Source organism: Equus przewalskii, chromosome 18 (assembly GCF_037783145.1).
Source record: "Equus przewalskii isolate Varuska chromosome 18, EquPr2, whole genome shotgun sequence".
Classification (NCBI taxonomy): domain Eukaryota; kingdom Metazoa; phylum Chordata; class Mammalia; order Perissodactyla; family Equidae; genus Equus; species Equus przewalskii.
The window spans coordinates 68,637-87,686 of NC_091848.1; the positions used below are offsets into that span (position 1 = coordinate 68,637).

At 48.4% G+C, this 19,050-nt stretch overlaps 1 protein-coding gene across 3 annotated transcripts in view; it reads left to right on the forward strand.

Moving 5' to 3' along the window:
• The first annotated feature begins 1,304 nt into the window (after positions 1 to 1,304).
• Positions 1,305 to 19,050, forward strand: part of KCNAB1 (potassium voltage-gated channel subfamily A regulatory beta subunit 1) — a 365,135-nt gene continuing 347,389 nt past the window's right edge. For 2 of the 3 annotated variants that reach the window (XM_008513588.2, XM_070582161.1), the window contains exon 1: positions 1,305 to 1,894. In XM_008513588.2, coding sequence (XP_008511810.1) covers positions 1,653 to 1,894 — 242 coding nt within the window. In that variant the 5' untranslated portion in view covers positions 1,305 to 1,652. The remainder of the gene's footprint in view (positions 1,895 to 19,050) is intronic. The other variant, XM_070582162.1, reaches the window with a different exon arrangement.

Below are 19,050 nucleotides of genomic sequence, written 5' to 3' on the forward strand. Positions count from 1 at the left end.
TAACCTTTTGGAACTGGCTTTTTTTCATTCAGCATAATTCCCTTGAGATCCATCCAAGTTGTTGCTTGTATGAAAAGTTTATTCCTTTTTATTGCCGAGTAGTATTCCATGGTATGGGTGTTCCACAGTTTAACCATTCACTCACTGTGAAAAATGGGTTGTTTCCAGTTTTTGGCTATTATGAATAAATGTGCTATGAACCCTTGTGTACAGGTTTTTGTGTGAACATACATTTCATTTCTCTGGGATAAATACACAAGAGTACAATTGCTCTGTTGTAGGTAAGGTTGGTATGTTTAGTTTTATAAGAAACTGTCATCCTCTTTTCCAGCGTGGTGGTACCACTTTACAAGCCTACCAGCAATTTATGACTCATCAGGTTTCCCTGAATCCCCGCCAGCTTTTGCTGTTGTTGCCATTTTTATTTCAGCTGTTCCGACGGGGTGCAGCGATATCTTGTTGTGGACTTAATTTGCATTTCCCTTGTGGCTGATGATGTTGGCGATCTTTTCACGTGCTTCTTTGCCATAGGCAAATCCTCTCGAGTGAAATGTCTGTTCATATCGTTTGTCCACTTGCTAAGTGGATGGTCTATGTTTTTATTGTTCAGTTTTGAGAGTTCTGTATATGTTCTAGACATAAGTTGTTTGTCAGATATGTGGTTTGCAAATACTTTCTTTCAGTCTGTAATTTGTTTCTTCATGCTCTTTACCAAGTCTTTCACAGAGCAAAGGTTTTAAATGTTGATGAGATCCAACTTACTAATTTTTCCTTTTGTGGATTGTATTTTTGGTGTCAAATCTAAGAACTCTTCACTTAGTTGGAAGTCCCGAAGATTTTCTCCTAAGTTTTACCTAGAAGGTTTATAGTTTTACATGTAAGTCTGTGATGACCGTGAGTTAATTTTTTGTATAAATAGGAGGTTTAAGTTAAGGGTTCATTTGTTTTTGTTTGCTTTTGCTTATAGACGTCCAGTTGCCCCGGCATCATTTGTTGAAAAGCCTGTCTTTCTTCCACTGAATTGCTCTTGCACTTTTGTCAGAAATCAGCTGGGCACATTTGTGTGGGTTCTTTGCCTTTTACAGCCACCTTGTTGATATTTCCCATCATTTGACAGCAGTGTCTAAAGAAGGGGAGGGCCAGTGGACCTTTCACCCAAATGAGTCATGTCGCTGGTGTGTAAGTTACTTGGTGGTAACGTATCTGATAACTCAGAGAGGCCTCATTCCACTCTCATGAGTCATCCCCAAGGCCTTATGGTCCTATGAGAACAGAACATTGGCCCCTATCCCACCCAAATATTTCCTTTTACCTAAATAGAAAGACATGGGAAAGAGCGCCCATATTTTTTTCCCGGGGCAAATACGTAGTTTCTTAGGCTTGACTTTGCTAACGGTACAGGATGAGAACAGTGACTGGCCTTCGTCGGCTTCTTTTTGCATGGGCTTCGGCAGAGACGTGTAACCAGCAGTCTGCCAGGGACTCAGGAGTCTGCTCGCATTCAAAAACGATAAGGGACATCTAAGGAAAAGAAGCTGATCCCTTTCAGAGACACACCAAAGCCAGACAACCCAAGTCAGTCGTAGGAAGATACAGCCAGCTTTAGAGCTAAGTACTGTGACATTAGCTTGGCTTTCTGGGGTCTTTGAAACATGCATCTTTATAAACCTGCCTGTGCAGACATCCCCAGCCCCAAGCTGGGGCTGCCCAAGTGCGGTGAGTTGGCTCTGAAATGCAGACGGCACCTGGCGGTGAGCAAGCCTCCGCCTCAGGCAGCCTGCGGGCCTGTTGGGCGCAGCGGAGCAGCGGAGCGGAGGTGCCTGGAGAAGTTCCTACATGTCCATGGGATTTCGTTGCAGGAAACCACCAGGGCGGAGACGGGCATGGCTTACAGGTACTTGCTGGTTGCGACGTCGTCCAGCCAGGGCACTACACTGAAGCCGAAGGCTGTTGTTATCAAAGAAATAATGATTGAAATAGCAAAACAAACGCCATACAGGAAAAGAAAAATGCATTCGGTGAGCCCCCTTCTTGGGCTGCCTCATTTTTCCTAGCTTTAAATTGTCTATTTTCTCCTTGCTCAAAAGGTAGTCAGGCTCACCTGTGGAAGCTCCTAACCGTGCGCTCCCAGTAGAAATGTCTTTGACTTTGAGTAGGGGGGGTGATTTCGTGGGTCATGGTCAAGAATGGAGACTCTATTCTTCTTAAGGGAATTCATAAGTTAAGAGGAGGATTTTTTAAATGCTGCCTGGGCCTCAAGGCTGTTGTTTTCTTCTAAGCCTGAATCATGTGGTCTGTGCTAATGGCTAATAAAGTAGTTCATGAAACTGAGCAAGTTCTTCTCTAAATGACAGGACTTTTTATCAGTGTAGCCCAAGATGAATTACCGGTTGTTCTCTAAGTATCCAACGCCATCATTATTCTGTGAAAAATTAACGAAAGGGAGAAGTTTTCTCTGGAGGGGGGAGGTGGTTGGATATGTGACCTCTACAAATTGCTCTGAGATGGGAAGTGTTGTTCCTTCTCCGAGCGATACTGGTCAGCTTCTAAGATGTGTCTGCGCCCAGCCGGGTCATGGCAGCGCCTGCCCACGTGCTTCCCTGACGAGCCTGGGAAGCTGGTCCACAGCTGTTGAGCAGGACAGGGGTGCTAAAAACTGATGAAACAGCTTAGCATTGGTAAAGAACAGTTGTCTCAGCTCAAGTCAAAACTCCTACTTGACAGAACAAGACTGCTTTTGCACAGACAAGATGTCCCCAGAGATTTCATTTCTCTATAATCTAAAGGTCATTTTAACGTAGTGGCTACTGCTCCAGTTTCTCAGCTATTCAGTTGATAAAACAATTTTCAATGAGACGGCTCCTCTCTGGAGAGCAAAATATTTCACAGGGATTCTCTTTGCAACCAAGGGCTCATGCAGAAGAGGCGTGAACTCTTCTAGGCGTATGGGGCCTGTTAACCTAGGCAGCCCGCCCTGTCATGCTTTAGGAATACAGCCTAGGAAGAGTCTAACCACCCTTCTGAGAGAACCCAGGCTCCAGACCCTGGGCTGGAGGAGGCGATGCCCACACTGCTCGCCCACCTTCCAGCATCTGCCTCCAGCAGGAAGGAGCTGCCCCCTCCTTCTGCCTCTGCAGGGTCTCTCACTCTCTCCTCCACACTTTTCTTGACCTTCAAGGGTGGCAGTGGTGGAATATAGGTCAGATGCGGTGGACTGTTGCATTTTTTAAAAAATAATCTGTCTTTGCATCTTTGTCACAGGATGAGTGGTATTGCTATGACTCTTGTGTAAACCCTCAGAGGACTGCTGCTTTCTCTCAAAAGCCCTGGTTTGAGCATCGATTGCTCATCTTGTGATGTGTGCTAATGTTCAGACAAAGATATGTTCTAGGACAGTTTTTTTCAAATGGTGATGAAGCAGAGGAATACTTTCCTCAAACAGGTAAAAGCACAGGTGTCCTAGTTGAAGTTGGGGGCCTGGAGCCCACCTGCTTGTGGGGAGCAGTCCCCCCCAGCCCGTTTCGAGGCACCCGTGCAGCTCCCATGCTCTCCGCTGGTTTCGAGTGCAGGTCTGGGGTGACTCTGCATAACACCTCGGAGAGCAAGGCTCTGCGACCTTGCGGATGCCCGGTCTGCTCACAGAGGCAGGCTCTTGGGCAAGCGTGTGCCAGGGGATCACAGGAGTAAGAAATAGGATTTAGGGGACTGACATTCCCAGATCAGAATTTGAGGAAAGAAAAGGGCAGTTAAATTGGTAACTGGCCCCAGGAAACAGCTAAGGCTTTGAATTACAGTGAGCTTGCTGAGTTTGGCCACCTCCTCCTGACAGCTCCTGCACTACCCCTCCCCCAACTTGAAGCAAGTCTCCTTTCTCCGAATTCCCATAGCACTTCCTCTATTCTTCTTTCAAGGCATTTACTAATTATCATTATTGAAAACTTCTCCTTTTTTTTTTTTGCTTGAGTAAGTTTAGCCCTGAGCTAACATCTGTGCCCATCTTCCTCCACTTTATATGTGGGATGCTGCCACAGCATGGCAGACAAGTGGTGTAGGTCCACGCCCGGGATCTGAACCCACAAACCCAGGCCAGCGAAGTGGAGCACGCCAAGCTTAACCACTACACCACAGGGCCGGCCTGTCAAACGTCCTCCTTGAAGCATTAGGGAGGGATTTGGGGGGAAGAGAACTCAGTTCTTCCCCAGCTTGGCTTTTGACTTTGACTTCTTGTAAACGTAACCTTCACATTCTGACTTCTTTTCCTTGACTTCCACCTCCCCTCAAAGCCCCCAGCTATGTTAAAACACCTTGCTCACCCCGCCTTTGCCATGTTGTCCTTTTTGAATGGCATCACTTCAAGTGTAGTGGGAGGGAATGGCTTTGGAGGTAACCAGCCCAGAGTTCAAATCCCAGCTCTTCCGGTTTGCAGACTGTGTGCTGTTGGGCCAGCTGCAACATAAGGTACGTACACACAGTAGGCACTCACTAAATGTAGGTTGCCCACCTGCTTATGCTGTAGACTCTGTCAACCGTTCCAGCGGCAGGGGAGGAAAGCCCCCTGTAGCTGAAACATGCAAACGAATAAGATAGAAGAATCTCATAAGGAAAAGAAAGAATAAAAAAATCCACAGTAATTTACAGTCTGTGTAGGTCTCCACGCTGAGCTTTAGAATTCTGAGCGGTCTGGGAGAGACGGATAAGCTGTTTTCTCTTCCTAATTTGGTCAGATGCCACTGCAGCCTTCAGCCCAATACCAGCTGCTTGGGTCCTTCGATCATCTGTGAAAGAGCATTATGTTGTGTTTCCATGGAGACTTGGTTATATTTCTAACTAAGGGGCACCAGGGGAGGAAAAAATCAGTAAATATGCAAACACATGCATCAGCTGAAAAGAAACTGGAGGAAATTGAACGTGGTGGAAAAAGTGCCAAGTTGCTGTGTAGATCCTTCTGTTTGCTTAGAATTTTCAGCAAAAATACAAGTTCTTTGTGGATTCATTTTGTCTATGAAATAGTCATCTAAGAGGGTCCTTCAGGCAGTTCTACAAGCCTAAAAGTTAATTGTCTCTACTACATAGCATTGAACTCTGAGCCAGACAGTAAATCTGAGCTGGGGTCAAGGGTCAAGCACACCAAGAGGAAGTTTCAGGGACAAAGCACAAAAAATGTCTAGACGGAGAAAGGGTGCAGCGAACACCCAGCTTTGAAGCGGTCTTGTAATACTACCATTAGCCAGGAGGAACGCAAGCAGATGTCAAATGAAGGGCTGCTCAGAGGTCAGCAAACTTTTCTCACAAAAGACCAGAGAGTCGCTATTCTGGTGTTGCAGCCACGTCCACCTTTGCCATGACTACGGAACTCTGCCGTTGTGGGTGAAAGCAGCCACTGACCACAAGCAAATGAGCGGGCGTGGCTGGCTTCCAATAAAACTTTATTTATAACACTGACGTGAGTTTCATATGATTTTTGCATACCACAAATCTTTTTCCTTGTTTCCTTCCAAACCATTAAAAGATGTAAAAGCCATTCTCAGCTTGCAGACCATGCAAAAACAAGTGGCAGGCTGGATCTGGCCAGCAGGCCATAGTTGCTGACCCTGGTCTAGAAAACGAAGCTTTCAGTTGTACAGGGTACTTATTTATTTGTTTGTGTTTATTGAGTTTTAAACCTCCTTGATTCCAGAGGTATTTGAGGTGCCTGAATGTATATAATTCAGAAAGATAAAAATAAATTTTAAAAAAGAAGGAAAAAGGAGGCTAAGAAAGCCTGAGAGCAGCGTGGGAAGACAGCCCGGGGAGGGAGCGTGCCACATGTGAGCATTCGGACCTGAACTTGGCTCTGTGCTTTCTAGCAGCACCAAATTGTGAAGAGGGAAATGGAGCTCTTTACAAGGGTCACAGAGTCCTGAAGGTAGAGGCCAGCCAGGGGTGCTCGGTAAGGGCACACCTCTTCCTGACCTGCAGATCAAAGAGAATGTTCTCTGGTGCTTCTTCTTCTTTGTGTAATTAACAGCATCCTTGAAAATATCCTTAGTAAACACAACAGTGAGGTTCCTAGGGCTGTTCCTTCCACAGCCCCTAACATTAATCGTGGCATTGCATCAAATACTAATTCAGCAAAAGCAAGTGGGTGGATGGTAGAAGAAATGATACTGGCTTAATAGAAACCACATTGATCAGTTTGAGATTATTTGTGCTTTAAAAATTCCCCAATAATGATGACACAGATTTTGCTGTTCTTTTTCAGTGGCGGGGCTTGTCCAGGTTGCTGGAATTAAATAATTGTTCCCCCTCCCCCCCAAAAAAAGTTATGCTATTTGCCAACCAAAGACAAAATTTTCTATAGCCTTGAGTTGAAGGTGGGGAGGGGACAATAAAAGAAGAAAAAGAGAGGTGGGGGAGGTCTCGGAGTTACTGACATGGGACAGACCTCAGAGATAATCTGCTCCAGTTCCTGGTTTTACAGCTGAAGAACATTGAGGCTTGGCGACGTTAGGTGACCGGCCTGAAGGTGCGTTGTCAGCCAGCGACAAAGCTGGGACCAGAGCCCCCTGGGTCCCAGTCCAATGCTTTCTCTACACTCTCTATATTTATTCCCAGTCCCCCCACCCCAACACACACACACACACACGTGCGCCCCCCCATATACTGCTCCTGGGGTGCTGGAGATCCAGCCACGGTCCCCGTCCTGCTCTCGTCTGCTTTCCTGGCACCCCCCCCACCCCCCACCCCCGTCGCTCTGCTGTGTAACGTGCCTCAGTCCTTCTGCTCTGCACACTTGGCCCTCATCCCTGCCCCAAACCTTCCAGTCTCACCGTCATTACTTTCCCTACCCAGAATATTCTTACACGTCCCTCTTGCCTAGGCAAATCCAACCCACAGTCTCTTCCTTTTCTCTCATAGCAGGACGTGCCTTGGCTCCATACACGTCCGATTGTCAGTTATCTGTGTGTGTATTATTCTCAAAACAATGCTGTCGTCACCCAGAAGACAATGACAGGAGCCTATACTCTTTTGTAATCTTCCCATGCTTTGCGCTTAGAAAGTGCTCAATACATTGAGTTGCTTGATTGGGGTGCATCCATTCAGGAGTTGTGGGGCTGAAAGAAAGCCCCAGAGAGCCTGTGGGAACTTCACTTTCCCCTATTAGTAGTGCTCTATGCCCCTGTCTCTCCTGTATCTTAAACATGATATGTTACTTAACCTTGCTGAGCCTCAGTTTCCTCATCTGTAAAGTGGGCCTAATTCAACTTACCTCGCAACTGTGTCTTAAACTATAAATGAAGTTACGTATGTGAAAGTGCTCAGCTCCCTGCCCGCCAGCAGGAGTCGGAGCCCAGCGAGCAGAGTTCCCTCCTCCACCTCCTTCCTAGGCAATTCTAGGATCGGCCATTCGTCATCTTTCAGAGACTGAAAGAAAACCTGGATAATGATATATCTAAAAGGGAGAATGGCAGAAAATAAGCCCCTACAAACTGAATCTCGCACAATTCTGAGCATTTCACCCTCCTTTCCTCACTTGCTTTTACAAGTTTTCTGCTTCTCCTATTGGAATATATCCTTAGGATCTGTTTAGAAAGTGCTTTGTTTTTCTTTTCACCTCACACATGGGCTCCTATTTAATCAAAACAGCCTTATGAAGCTTTGGAATGCATTACTCTCCAAATGGTGTAAAATGAAGATAAAAATCATCTTTTATCAATCTGTGTATTGTCAGTGCCTACTATTGTGTCTAGAACAGAAATATTTGAGACAGAAGGAAAGTCAAAGGGCTAACCTCCCACCAGCTTGCACAGTGTCAGGATTTCTTGGACTGGAGGTGTCAGTTCTCCAAGGCCCCTATTAAGATGGAGGTGTGGAATCTAAGTTAACAGGCGCAGACCTCCAAAGAACCAGGACACCACCCGGCCTGCCCTGGAGACAGAGAAGGGGGGCAGGAAGGTTCCAGCCTGGACCAAGCGGGAAGCATGGGTGTCACGGCCCCGCGCGGTGCTGCAGGCTGGCTGTGCAGGGATGCAGGAGGGAAGGAACAGAAGACGATGGTGGGAAAGCTGGAGAGAATGCTCACTCGCTCCCAGCTCTTCTCAAAGACAGCTGGGCGAAGCGTTTGAAAGCATTCATTGAAGGGTAGAGGCTTCCTCGATCTCTAAGTGAAGATTTAATGACAAGCAGGAAGTATTTTTTGCTCTGAAAACCTTTCCTTGGGTTCTGTCACAGTGAGCATGTGGTGTCCCAGCTGGAGGATTCGAAGACCAGCCCCTCCCTCCCTACTCCTCTGGTCCCCCGCTTGCTTGTCTATAAAGTAAGAGTCACGACCTTCCTCAGAGGACAACACTATTCGTGCAAAGGGGCGTGTCGTGGGCACTCAGGGAAGACCGTCCTCCTCTGGCCTTTCTGCTTTCCTAATTTCCATGATACAGTGTGCAAGTTGAAAATTACTTTTGTTCCTAAATGTAACTCACTGTCATCCTCCCAACCCCCCTCACCCCAAAAACCCCTCGGGATGCATTCCCATGACCTGCTTTTCTATGAAACGCGTGACACACTCAGGCCTGCCGGAAAAGGTCCGATGGCCCGGACGGTGAAAATGAAAAGCCTAGAAAAAGTGCTCCCTGTGCAGGGGGTTGTATTTCCCCCTCAAAAAAAAAAAAAAAAAAAAGAGTCTATGTGGTTTATTTCCGACTGGCCTGATTTGGGTCAGTCTGGGGCCTGTGCTAATTTGCTCTGAGCCCTCTGCTGTGGCTCTCCAGCGTGAACACTTCTGGAGAAACGGTGGTGACGCGCAGATGGTTCCGGCTCAGAACCTATATGATTACTTGAAACCCGGATGGGCTGCTGGCGCAGGGCTGGGAGGCTCCGGGAAAGGGGCCCATTCAGAACCGGCCGAAGATTCATTTCCTATTGGCTGGAACACAAGTTCTAAAATAAGCACATTTTTAAAACGTCAGTTTAGATAGAAAAGGCTTTAAAATTTAAGCAAGAGTGAGAGGTGAGTGCCACTTGGATTTTAGATATTTTCATTCTGTTTTGAAATTCCCACTTGTGCTTTTCCAGGGGGAAGTTGCTTCGTTTACGTAGCATAATGAAAACATTGGAAATTCAGGGCTGGAGAGCAACACTGAGTGATATGAAGCCGCGCTTTCTCACGTAGAAATTGTTGACAAGGGTTTCATATAAAAAAAAAATCAGCATTTTGAGACCTGGTTTTTCTGACCAAAAAGCAAATACGCGTAAGTCAAATTACATTTTTACTCAGGAAAACAGCTCGTCCTGAATTTCCCTGCAGGGCCTGTTGGTGCCACGAGGAGGCGCTATTTGATAAAGAACATGAAGCCCTCAGTCCCTGAACCGCAGACAGAAGACATCTAAACTTCACCCAGATGGCCCTAGACCGGAACTTTTGTCAGTGTATTTCTCTTGATTGTGAAAATGAATAAGACTCTCTTTTGATACCACATGGGAAATTTTCTATAGTGAGAAAAGCAAGAACTTACGGCCAGCACGGTCGGGATTCGGAGAAGCCCTGACTGGCGGAGATGTTAGGTAGATATTTGGGAGAGAACACGTTCTCTGTGCAGGAGTTTGCAAGCACAGGGCACTCTGAGCCGCACCACAGACCTCTGGGCGGCTGCTGGGGGAAAGAAAGGCAGACGGCTCGCCCGCTCGGCCTTCCCTTGGAGAAGGTTCTGCTGGTGCCCTTTGCGCCATCTCAGGGGCAGGTCCCTCGCTGCACAGTTGGGATGGGGCGGATGCAGCGAATCTGGAAGGGGTGTGTTGTCGGCATTCCCTGGGAGAAGGCCGAGCGTTAGAACCGTGAGCCTGCAGGCCTGGCTCAGCACCACATCGGGAGGTGGACGAGCCAGCGTGCCCTTCCTCCTATGTGTCCAGGGCTCGTGCTCACTGGTCCCGGGACACCGCTGCACACCGTGCGGTGATCCCGCTCATCCAGCGAGCCCTCTGCCTGCCCTTAGCTAGTTATCACCTGCTCCTCCCTCACGTTTCAATCACGCGTCTGGTGATGCGCGCCCGTGTTCAGACGAAGATACGTTCTAGGACAGTGTTTCAAACAACGATGAAGCAGAAAAACACTTTCTCCAAACAGGTGAAAGCAAAGCTGTCCTAGTTGAAATTGGGGGGCTTGAGAGTGTCTGCAAAATATGTCATATCCAAAGAAATGAACCTCTAATGGAGGGCATCCAGGTGGGAGCTACTTTAAGACAACCTATCCAGTTCTCAAAACCAGATTATTACAAAAATACTTTTCACTTGAAAGTGATTTCAGACGTACAGAAAAGTTGCAAGAGTAACATAAAGAACATCTGTAGGCACTTTACTCTTCGGCCTATTGTTTACATTTCGCCCATTTGCTGTAAGCTTCGCCCAGGTCATTACAGGCTGGCTCCCCGCACCCCCACCTCCAGTTTATTTTCCAAGCCTTTGAAAGTAAGTTACACACGTTACGGCCCTTCCCGCTCAGTACCTCCTAACAGTAGGTTATTCTCCCACATGCCCCCAGCACGATGAGCGACTTCAGGTGAATTTACATCCTCTGACACTTTTATCCTTCTGTGTCTGTGTTCCACTGTTGTCAGCCAACGCAGTAATGCCCTGCATAGCAATCTTTTTACTCTGCTAGTACTGGATCCAGTTTAGGATCGCATGTCGTATTGTGTCGTCGTGTCTTTTTAGTTTCCTTCAATCTGGAGCAGAGCAGGCGGGGATTAATTTTGGCACGGGGAGGATGGTCGGTGGGGAAGGCGGCTGTGACCAGCTGCAATGTCCGCTTCGTGTCGGGAGGTGGCGCTGCAGTGCCAGGCACTTGCTCCGCGCGGCCTCGGGTCTCCCGGTGACAGCCAGCAATTCCGCGTCGAAGGCTGCGAGTTCACCGCTACCCAACCAGGGCCGCCGCATCTTCACTGGAACTTAAGGTCCAAAGCTGAGGTGGATCTCAAAGACATACGGGCCTAACCGACCTCCATAAACGCAGCGACCTGTGTTCATCCGCTGAGCACATCGGCCGAGGGGCGCGCTGGCGGTGGTGCCTTCGGAGTCTCCAGGGCCTGGAGCGGCCGTCTGCGCGCTGATGGCAGAGAGGGCGGGCGGGAAGGCCAGGCGCTCGGGCACCGCAGGCGGCCCGGCCCCGTGAAGCCGGCCGGGGCCAGCCCAGGAGACTGCAGCCCCCGCCGGAGGGAGAGGCCGAGCGCAGCTGGCTCCAGGGCAGAAGGAGCGGCTGCGGCCGTGGGTCCGGGAAGCCCAATGCTGGAAGGGGGAGCAGCTGCGAGGCCCCAGCAGCCGGGAAACGTGGGCTCTCACGGGGCCAGATGGAATGCTTTTAGACCAGGGAGTGCTGACCCGACGGTCTTTAGTCTTTTTGCCTCCGTGATGTTCCTATTGATCTGCTCAGGCAGAATGAGACAGAGGTTCTGCAGGCGCACAGGGCGGCGGGGCCGGAGCTCTCGCTTCGGCTTCGAGGGTCTGTAGGGTCACCGCGTCAGCCTGCTTGTGAAACCCTGCAGCACTCTGTCCTTCTGCACGCGGGGACGACCCGCGCCTTTGGAAGCTGATCGCTTCCTGAATGACGCCGTGCAAGCCCGGGCGCCTCCTTCCCTGGGGCCCGCTTCCCTCCCAGCACTCCCGTTCCTTTATTCTTGTAATGTCCCTCTCTCGCCTGAGAGAGCTCCGGATTTCATCCCTGTGGTTAAGGGCTGCACCCCAGAAGGTGGTGTCTAGTGTAGAACTCAGCACCTATTCGCTGCATAAGTGGATAATTGAGCAGGAGTATAACAGGTGAGCCCTCACTGTTCACCGGAAGACAACCTGGAGGGTCACTGGACACAAGGCATCGCTCCGCCAGGCTCTCCACCCTGATCTCTCTGCTGCTCACTTGCTGACTTGCTGTCTTCTTCATCCACAGCATCCTCATCTGCGGTAGCGGCGCCTGGGGACGGCATGTTCTCGTAGGAAATGGTCCTTAGGTCTTGGGTTTTAGGATCCTTTAAAGTTGCCTGCCATACTCCTCATCATGTCATAAGCGCACTTTATTTTTGTTTCTCCTCAGACATCCATCCTGTTTCACGTTTGATTTGCTCATTTACTTCCCTCCATTCACAGAATCTTCATTGTACTTTCCTCCAGAAAGTTCTCTGTGGTGTCACAGTCCGGCCCTGTGTGTAGTGGGTCCGGAGTTATAGTGACCAGAACACGACACTCGGGGCTTTCACTCTGTGCACATGCCCCGTTTCTCCTCAGATGCGGTGCTTACATACCCACATTATGGGGCCGTGGGCCTCTCCTTCTCCACCCCTTCCCACCACAAGCTCTTCCCCTCCCTACCCCCTGCCCACTGATCCCATCGGTTAGAGCCCTCCTTAGTTTACTCTTTTCTGGGTCATTTTCCATTTCCATCTCATTACAAGAGGGGCATCATCTCATTACAACACCTGGGTGTCATCTCCCAAAAGGTGGGGGACAAGTCTAGAAGGTCAGCCCTCCTGTTGGAATCCCTCAGTGACCCTAAATGCACTAAAGGATTCCATCTGTACTCAGTAATTATGGGCGGTTGTGAGTTCTGGTTCCTGGTCTAGCTCAGACCTGGCCTGTAACTGAGGAGCTCTTCAGTGGGGTCAGCAGTTGCAGGAGGGTACCATGGTGGTGTCATTAGGTCGTTGTGGGGTTTCCCACTTGAGTCTGGCCCCGTTCTACCTCTCAGGCAAGACCCTGACCTCTTTGACTCAGTGTTAGTGGGACTTGGCAATAACAAGAGTGGGGTGGCCCTCTTCCGCTCAGTGGGGTTAATTGCCTGGGTGAGATGCCATGATGGCGGACAGAGTCCAGCTATCTTCTTTCTGCTCCTTCCTCGCAACTGTTTCCTCTCCAAGAACCTTCCATTTCTGACTCCATGGTCACCAATCCTTGGTTCCTGGATGTCCTGTATGAGTTAACTATTTTCCTTGTTACGTCTCATGACCCCTTTAAATTGTTGGGCAATCCAAAACACATTCTCTTAGAAGACGGAAAATCACGTTCAGGCAGTCAAATCTACTAAACCACGTTTTGTAAATCATTGGTGGCACTCTTTTTATGAAGTTATTTTGTATGACCACTAATCAGTCTTGATGTTTTTGGTGCTGTATCTATTCCTTTGTTGAACTATTTAGTTTGTTTCCTCCCTGACACACACACATATTCATTCTTTCATTCAGGAGCTATGCTGAGTGTTCACCCATGTTGTACACTGTTCCAGGCACTGGGGACACCACAGTGGACGAAACACACTGAGTTCCCTGCTTTCTTGAATTTGATTTTACTCTAGTCGGGGTGAGGTAGCCAATAAACCAACTAAATCAATAGAGTGTGAAACATTTCAGAAAAGGTAAGTCCTCTGCAGAAACACAAAGCATGGAAAGAGGATGAGTATATGTGTCAGGGACAGTCACAGTGTTGAGGAGTGTAACCAGGGAAGGCCTCACCAAGAAGATGGCATTTGAATAAAGATCTGAAGGAGGTGGAAAGGACAATCCCACGGCTTCTAGGGGAAGAGTGCTCCACAGAGAGAGTCAGCATGTGCAAGGCCCAGACTGGGAGCATGTAAGGGAGAAACATCAAGGAAGCCAGTGTGGCAAGAGCTTAGCAAATGAAGGTGAAGGAGCAAGAAGTAACGTCAAGAAGCCAACAGAGAACACTGCACATTCAGGAGGTTCCCCAGACCTCCCGCAGCTTCAGGGATTCACTGGAAGGACTTGCAGAGCTCAGCAGAGCCTTTACGCTAGGTTACAGTTTATTTCAGCAGAAAAATGCACACTCAAATCGGCATCAGGAAGAGGTGCCTATCGTGGGGCCCAGGAGAACCAGCACAGAGCTTCCAGTGGTCCTCTCCCAATGGAGTCACGTGGGGAGCCCTGTTCTCCCTACGGCAATGTGAGACAATACAGGGAAGAGTGTCGCCAACCAGGAAGCTGATCCGAGTCTTGGCATCCAGAGTTTTTATTGGAGGCTGGCCACACAGACACACTGAACCCTTGCACGGTTGACCTTGGTCTCCAGCCCGTGGAAGTTGAGCTGATTCCGTGTGGCCCAAGGCCCCCACCACAAACAGCATAGTTGGCATGGACCATCAGGCAGGTGCAAGGCTGCCAGGTAAACAAAGACTCTCCTGTCGGGCAGAGCATGCTGAGGACATAGAGGTTGCCTCCCAAGAGCTGGGGCAAAGGGCCAAACCTTTCTTTGGTCAAGGTTAATACTTTACTGCATAGAAGCCAAGTCAAGCAGATCCCTGTAGGCCAGTGAAAAGGTGCTGGCTTCTGGTGCGACTGAGAAGACTGGAGAGAGTGGAGTAGGAGAGTGACGTGATTTGATGTATTTTTCAGTAGATTTTCTGTTTTAACAGGATCAGGATGGAATGCATAACGGATCAATCCAACAGCTGAGTTGTAAAATAGACTGAAAGGTAGAAGCGGGGTTTCTGATCGGGAAGTTACGGTAATGGTCCCGGGAAGCGGTAACCGTCGCTTGAGCTGGAGTGGAAATAGTGAGAAGTGATCCGATTCTGGATGGATTTGAAGAGTTGAGTCAAGAGCATTTTCTAATAAATTGGATCTAGTGTGCCATAAAAGGAATAGTCAAAGATGACTCCAAGTTCCTCGGCCTGGGCGATTGGGACAGTCGCGCTGCCCTTAAATAGATGAGTAAGGCTGTAGGGGAGCAAATCTGGTGGGAGGAAGAATAGGAGCTTGGCTTTTGGATATATGGGGAAATGCCTGTTAGACGACAAAGGGAAAGTGTCAAGTAGACAAGAGTCTGGAGTTCACAGAGAGGTCTGGATGGAGGCTTATATTCAAGATATAAACGTATAAACCTTAGAGTCGTCGGCCTATCATGAGAGTGAAAAGCCGTGAGACTAGCCAAGACAGTGTAGACAGAAAAGAGAAGGAGCCAAGACTACAGCCCAGGCTCTGTTAGCAGGAGGAGGAATGAGGAGGAATCAGCCAGGAGACTGAGTGAGCGCTCAGAAAGGTGGGAGAGAAGCGAGAGCATGGGGGCAGGAGCCCGTGAAGGAGGCGGGAGGTGGACTCTGTGCTATGCTGCTGACAGGTCGAGTGAGGTGTGGACGGAGAGGAGACGTGGAGCTAGGGACATGAGGCCGTGGTCAACCTCAGCAAGAGCAGAGGGAGAGGCATCGCTTACTTTGTACACAGAGACGTGCTGGAAGAAAGCAAAGACCCACGTACGTGTGTAGGGAAACTTAAAAGTGAATTCTGAATCCTAGTTAACAGAACTGGACCGCTGCCCACTGAGCAGTGTCTCTGGACTTCCCTCTACCTGTGAACATAGAGAAAAATAGAAAAAATCGTAGTTGAAAACTTAAATTGGCCCAACCTATGACCAGAATACAGAAGGACTTCCCACTAATGGTGATGTGTGTAAAGCGGGAGCATCGGCAGTAGCGTGCGTGGCATTCTCTGCGTTTGCCTCGAGAACCAGCCTCTCTGCCTCCTGAGCGAGGGAGGAAGACGCCCCTCACCTGCTGGCTGCTTTCCTGATCTGGTGCTCCCTTTGTTTTCACACCTGGAGATTTCCCTTTCTAGGCCTTAAAGTTGCTTCTAAATTTATTTTGTTATATTTTATTCAGCAATTCTATTTGCTTCGAGGGTGTATGTATACGTGTATGGGGGGAATGTTCACATTAAGTAAATCTTTCATATTGATGTAAAGTTCACTTTTAAAATCAAGACAAATAAGTATTGTACTTAATCAGAATGGACTCAATTAAATTTTTTTTAAAAGCGCAGCAAAAAGAATAGGAGGAAACACAACTAAATATTAGCAATTGTTACTTTTAGGTGGTAGGAATGTGGACGATTTTTTCCCCTTTCTCTATTCCTAATTTCTGAATATGTGTGTATTGCTACTGTAGATGTGAGAAAATTGTAATTAAAAATAGATTTCAAGAATTTAAGATGTACGCTTTTGAAGTTCTTTTTTGAGACACCTTGGATCTAAAATAAGCATTGGGATTCATCAGTCTGATCTGTAGTGAGGTTACAGATACAGACTCTTGTTCTGAACTTAACCTGGAGAAAAATCTGGGCCTTTATGTAGATAAAAAATTAAAATGCATTCCACCAAAATGCTTCTCTTCTATAGATAACCTTGACTATCATAGATCATCTCTATCAGATGCATGTATGTATATTTGCAAGTGACAGAAAAACAAACTCAGGCTGGCCTGAGTAATAACGAAACTTACTGGCGCATGTAACTAAAAAGTTCAGGGGCAGGAAGATTTCGGGAAAGAGTAGCTCAAAGGTACAAACGCTGTGGACAGGACCTAGTTTCCTGCATTTGTGACTCTTTTTGGTAAGGGCTCCACTCTCAGTGCCAAGGCCTGGTCTGCGGCAGCTTCAAGCTCTCCTCTCATCTTCAAGATGGCTAACGAAAGCTCTCACTCCCTTCCAGAAGGAAGAGAGAAAGAAGGAGCTTTCTTCTCCAGGAACTTCCATCTTCTCGTTGATTCCTTGGTTTTGATTGGGTTCCCTGTCCGCTTCTGGACCGCTGACTGGATTGGGTGACGGGAGAAGCTGGCTGATGTCATGGCTTCAGACCACCCCTCCTGGGCTGCCCGGCCAACAGGGGAGAGGCAGGCGCTCCTGGTGTGGGAAGAGGGGAGCGGATTGTGGTGAGGCGACCTACGTGGGTGGACCACACTCTCCAGTGATCACGCGGGTGGGGACAGATGTGTCATAAGCTAGTGTGGCAATGAACCGTGGGCCTGAGATTCCAGCCAGCCAGTCACCTGCCACTGGTAGTGAGGCTACCCCCCGCTGAGCTGTGCCGCCTCCGTGCCTTAGAGCCGTGCCTCTGGTTCTTCGTTCCCCTCCTGCTCCGAAATCCTCTGACTTCTGTGTGTAGAGGGACATTGTCCTCTGTCGGTCTACATCCCAAGTAGCTTGTGCTGCTTAATCACCTGACTGAAATGAGCAGAAATCTCACTCACTAAAGGGAGGGAGGGAAACACTGGCTTTAGAAGCTAGTTAATTTAGCATGGAGAGAAATGCACTTTTAATAAAGAGCTCATTAAAAACTCATAACGTGGTTTATTTCTAAGGTGGTTAGTGTCTCCCCACTTGCCCCACTTAATACAGCAAAGTTCCATCAACTATTCAGCCGGTGTGATTATACGAACGCCGTTTCATGTTGCTCTGATTCCAGCGGTCCTCGCTCCACACGCCCTCTGAGGCAGAGCAAGTGAGCAGGAGTTCAGAATCTGAGGAGATGGGGTGGTCATTCAATACCCTCCCCCACCCCGTAATTTTACACACAAGTTTTCTGAGGCCTGAAAAGGTTAAGCGATCTGCCAACAGTCACGTGGATGGTTTGCTAAATTCTGGTTAGGAATTTAACCAAAGGATTTTGAGCCACCCCTTTTCTCTTTGCTCAGTAGCATTGCTCAAATCAACAAAGCCTGACTGAGGACCAGTTGTGCCCCGAGCAGTATGCCAGTTACTGACCAGGAAAGACAAGGCTCCTGGCTTCAAGCAACTCCAAGAGCAGTCCAGTAGGGGAGACAGCCATGTCAAACAGATAACCAGACTGGAGTCTGGTGTGATACATGCAGTATTGCAGTTTAAAACGCAGTCATAATGTAGTAGAGAGAGTGATGAATGCTCTCTTGAGAGTCAGAAATGACTTTGAGGAATGGGCAATTCATGCACAGGGTTTTGAAGGATGAATAAGAGTTCAAAGATTGGTCCAAGACTGGGAGAACATTTCATGTAGAGGGAATAATAGATTTGAAGCCCCAGAGGTGATGGTTATCAAAACAAGTTTAAGATACAGATATAGATTGAATGCTGGTTCTAAGGCTTACTCAGTGAGTGACTTACACAACTTATTTATCCTTTCTGCACATTTACATTTTTTCATCAGTAAAATGGAAATAGCAATACCTATCCCACAGGGTTATGGAGAAAAATAACGTTATAACCGCAAAGCACATACACAGCAGGAAGTCACCGGCAGGCAGCTACTCTTCTCATCTTCCTTCTCTTCCTCCTTTTCCTTCTTGCTCCCCGCAAAACCTTTGAATTTTCTAGAATTTTATATAAATGGAGTCACACTTGATGAGGAGAGTGCTGGAAGAAGAGGTTAAGAAGCAGGAAAGAAATAGATTACTGGAGAATCTGGCCATAAAAACTGTCACAGGATTACTTAAGTAAGAAGTGACAAGATCAAAATTACATCCAAAAAGGTGTTTGTGGAAGAGCTGTGTGTAGGACACCAGTAGGAAGCTATTGCAGCGAGCCAGGTGACAGGCTCGAAGGCGTGAGTGACAGCAGTGGCGCGGGGGGCTGGGACGGAGCGGTGTGGGGGCCCGATGCGCAGGATGCGTGCTGGTTTGGCTTCGCTCCTCGCGTGCTGGTTTTCATTTCCACTCGTGCGTTAGGGGCCATCTGGGTGGGGGATGCGTGTTGACCTGCTTGGGCCCAGGTCGGCTGCAGGATCACCTTGGTCATGGCGCTCTGGCTCACGAGAGAGGGTCCTAGGAGAGCCGCTGCGCTGTCAACCCTTTCTCCCCTGTCCAGCCTTAAAGCAGCTCCTCCAACCTTTGCATTCCCGAGGCGGTTATCTTGTCACCTCAATTTATTAACTCAGGGTAACCTCAAAAACGCTACTTGAAGCGGCTCAAGCTTTCCTCTGAGGCTGGCCCGTGCCTCCTCTTTCACAGGCTCTGAGGGGTCCAGGGGTGCGAGGCTGCAGCCCCCGCGTCACCTCCATCACATTGGTCACTACCTTCTACTGTCCTTGAAGAAGCCTGTGCCCTTTGCTGCAGGTCTGACTTTCTTGTTTCACGTTGGTTTTAACGGCCCTTTTATTGATGACTGAACTGAAAGAAGGAGTAATGTGTTCACACACACACACACACACACACTCACTCACACACACACCCCTCTGCCCACCAAGAGAACTGATACCAGGAAGAAGAATGTCAGCTGACTCCAGCCCCTGACACGGCGCGCTGGGCTCCAACCAGAGGAAGTTTGTCCTCCGTGACTCCTT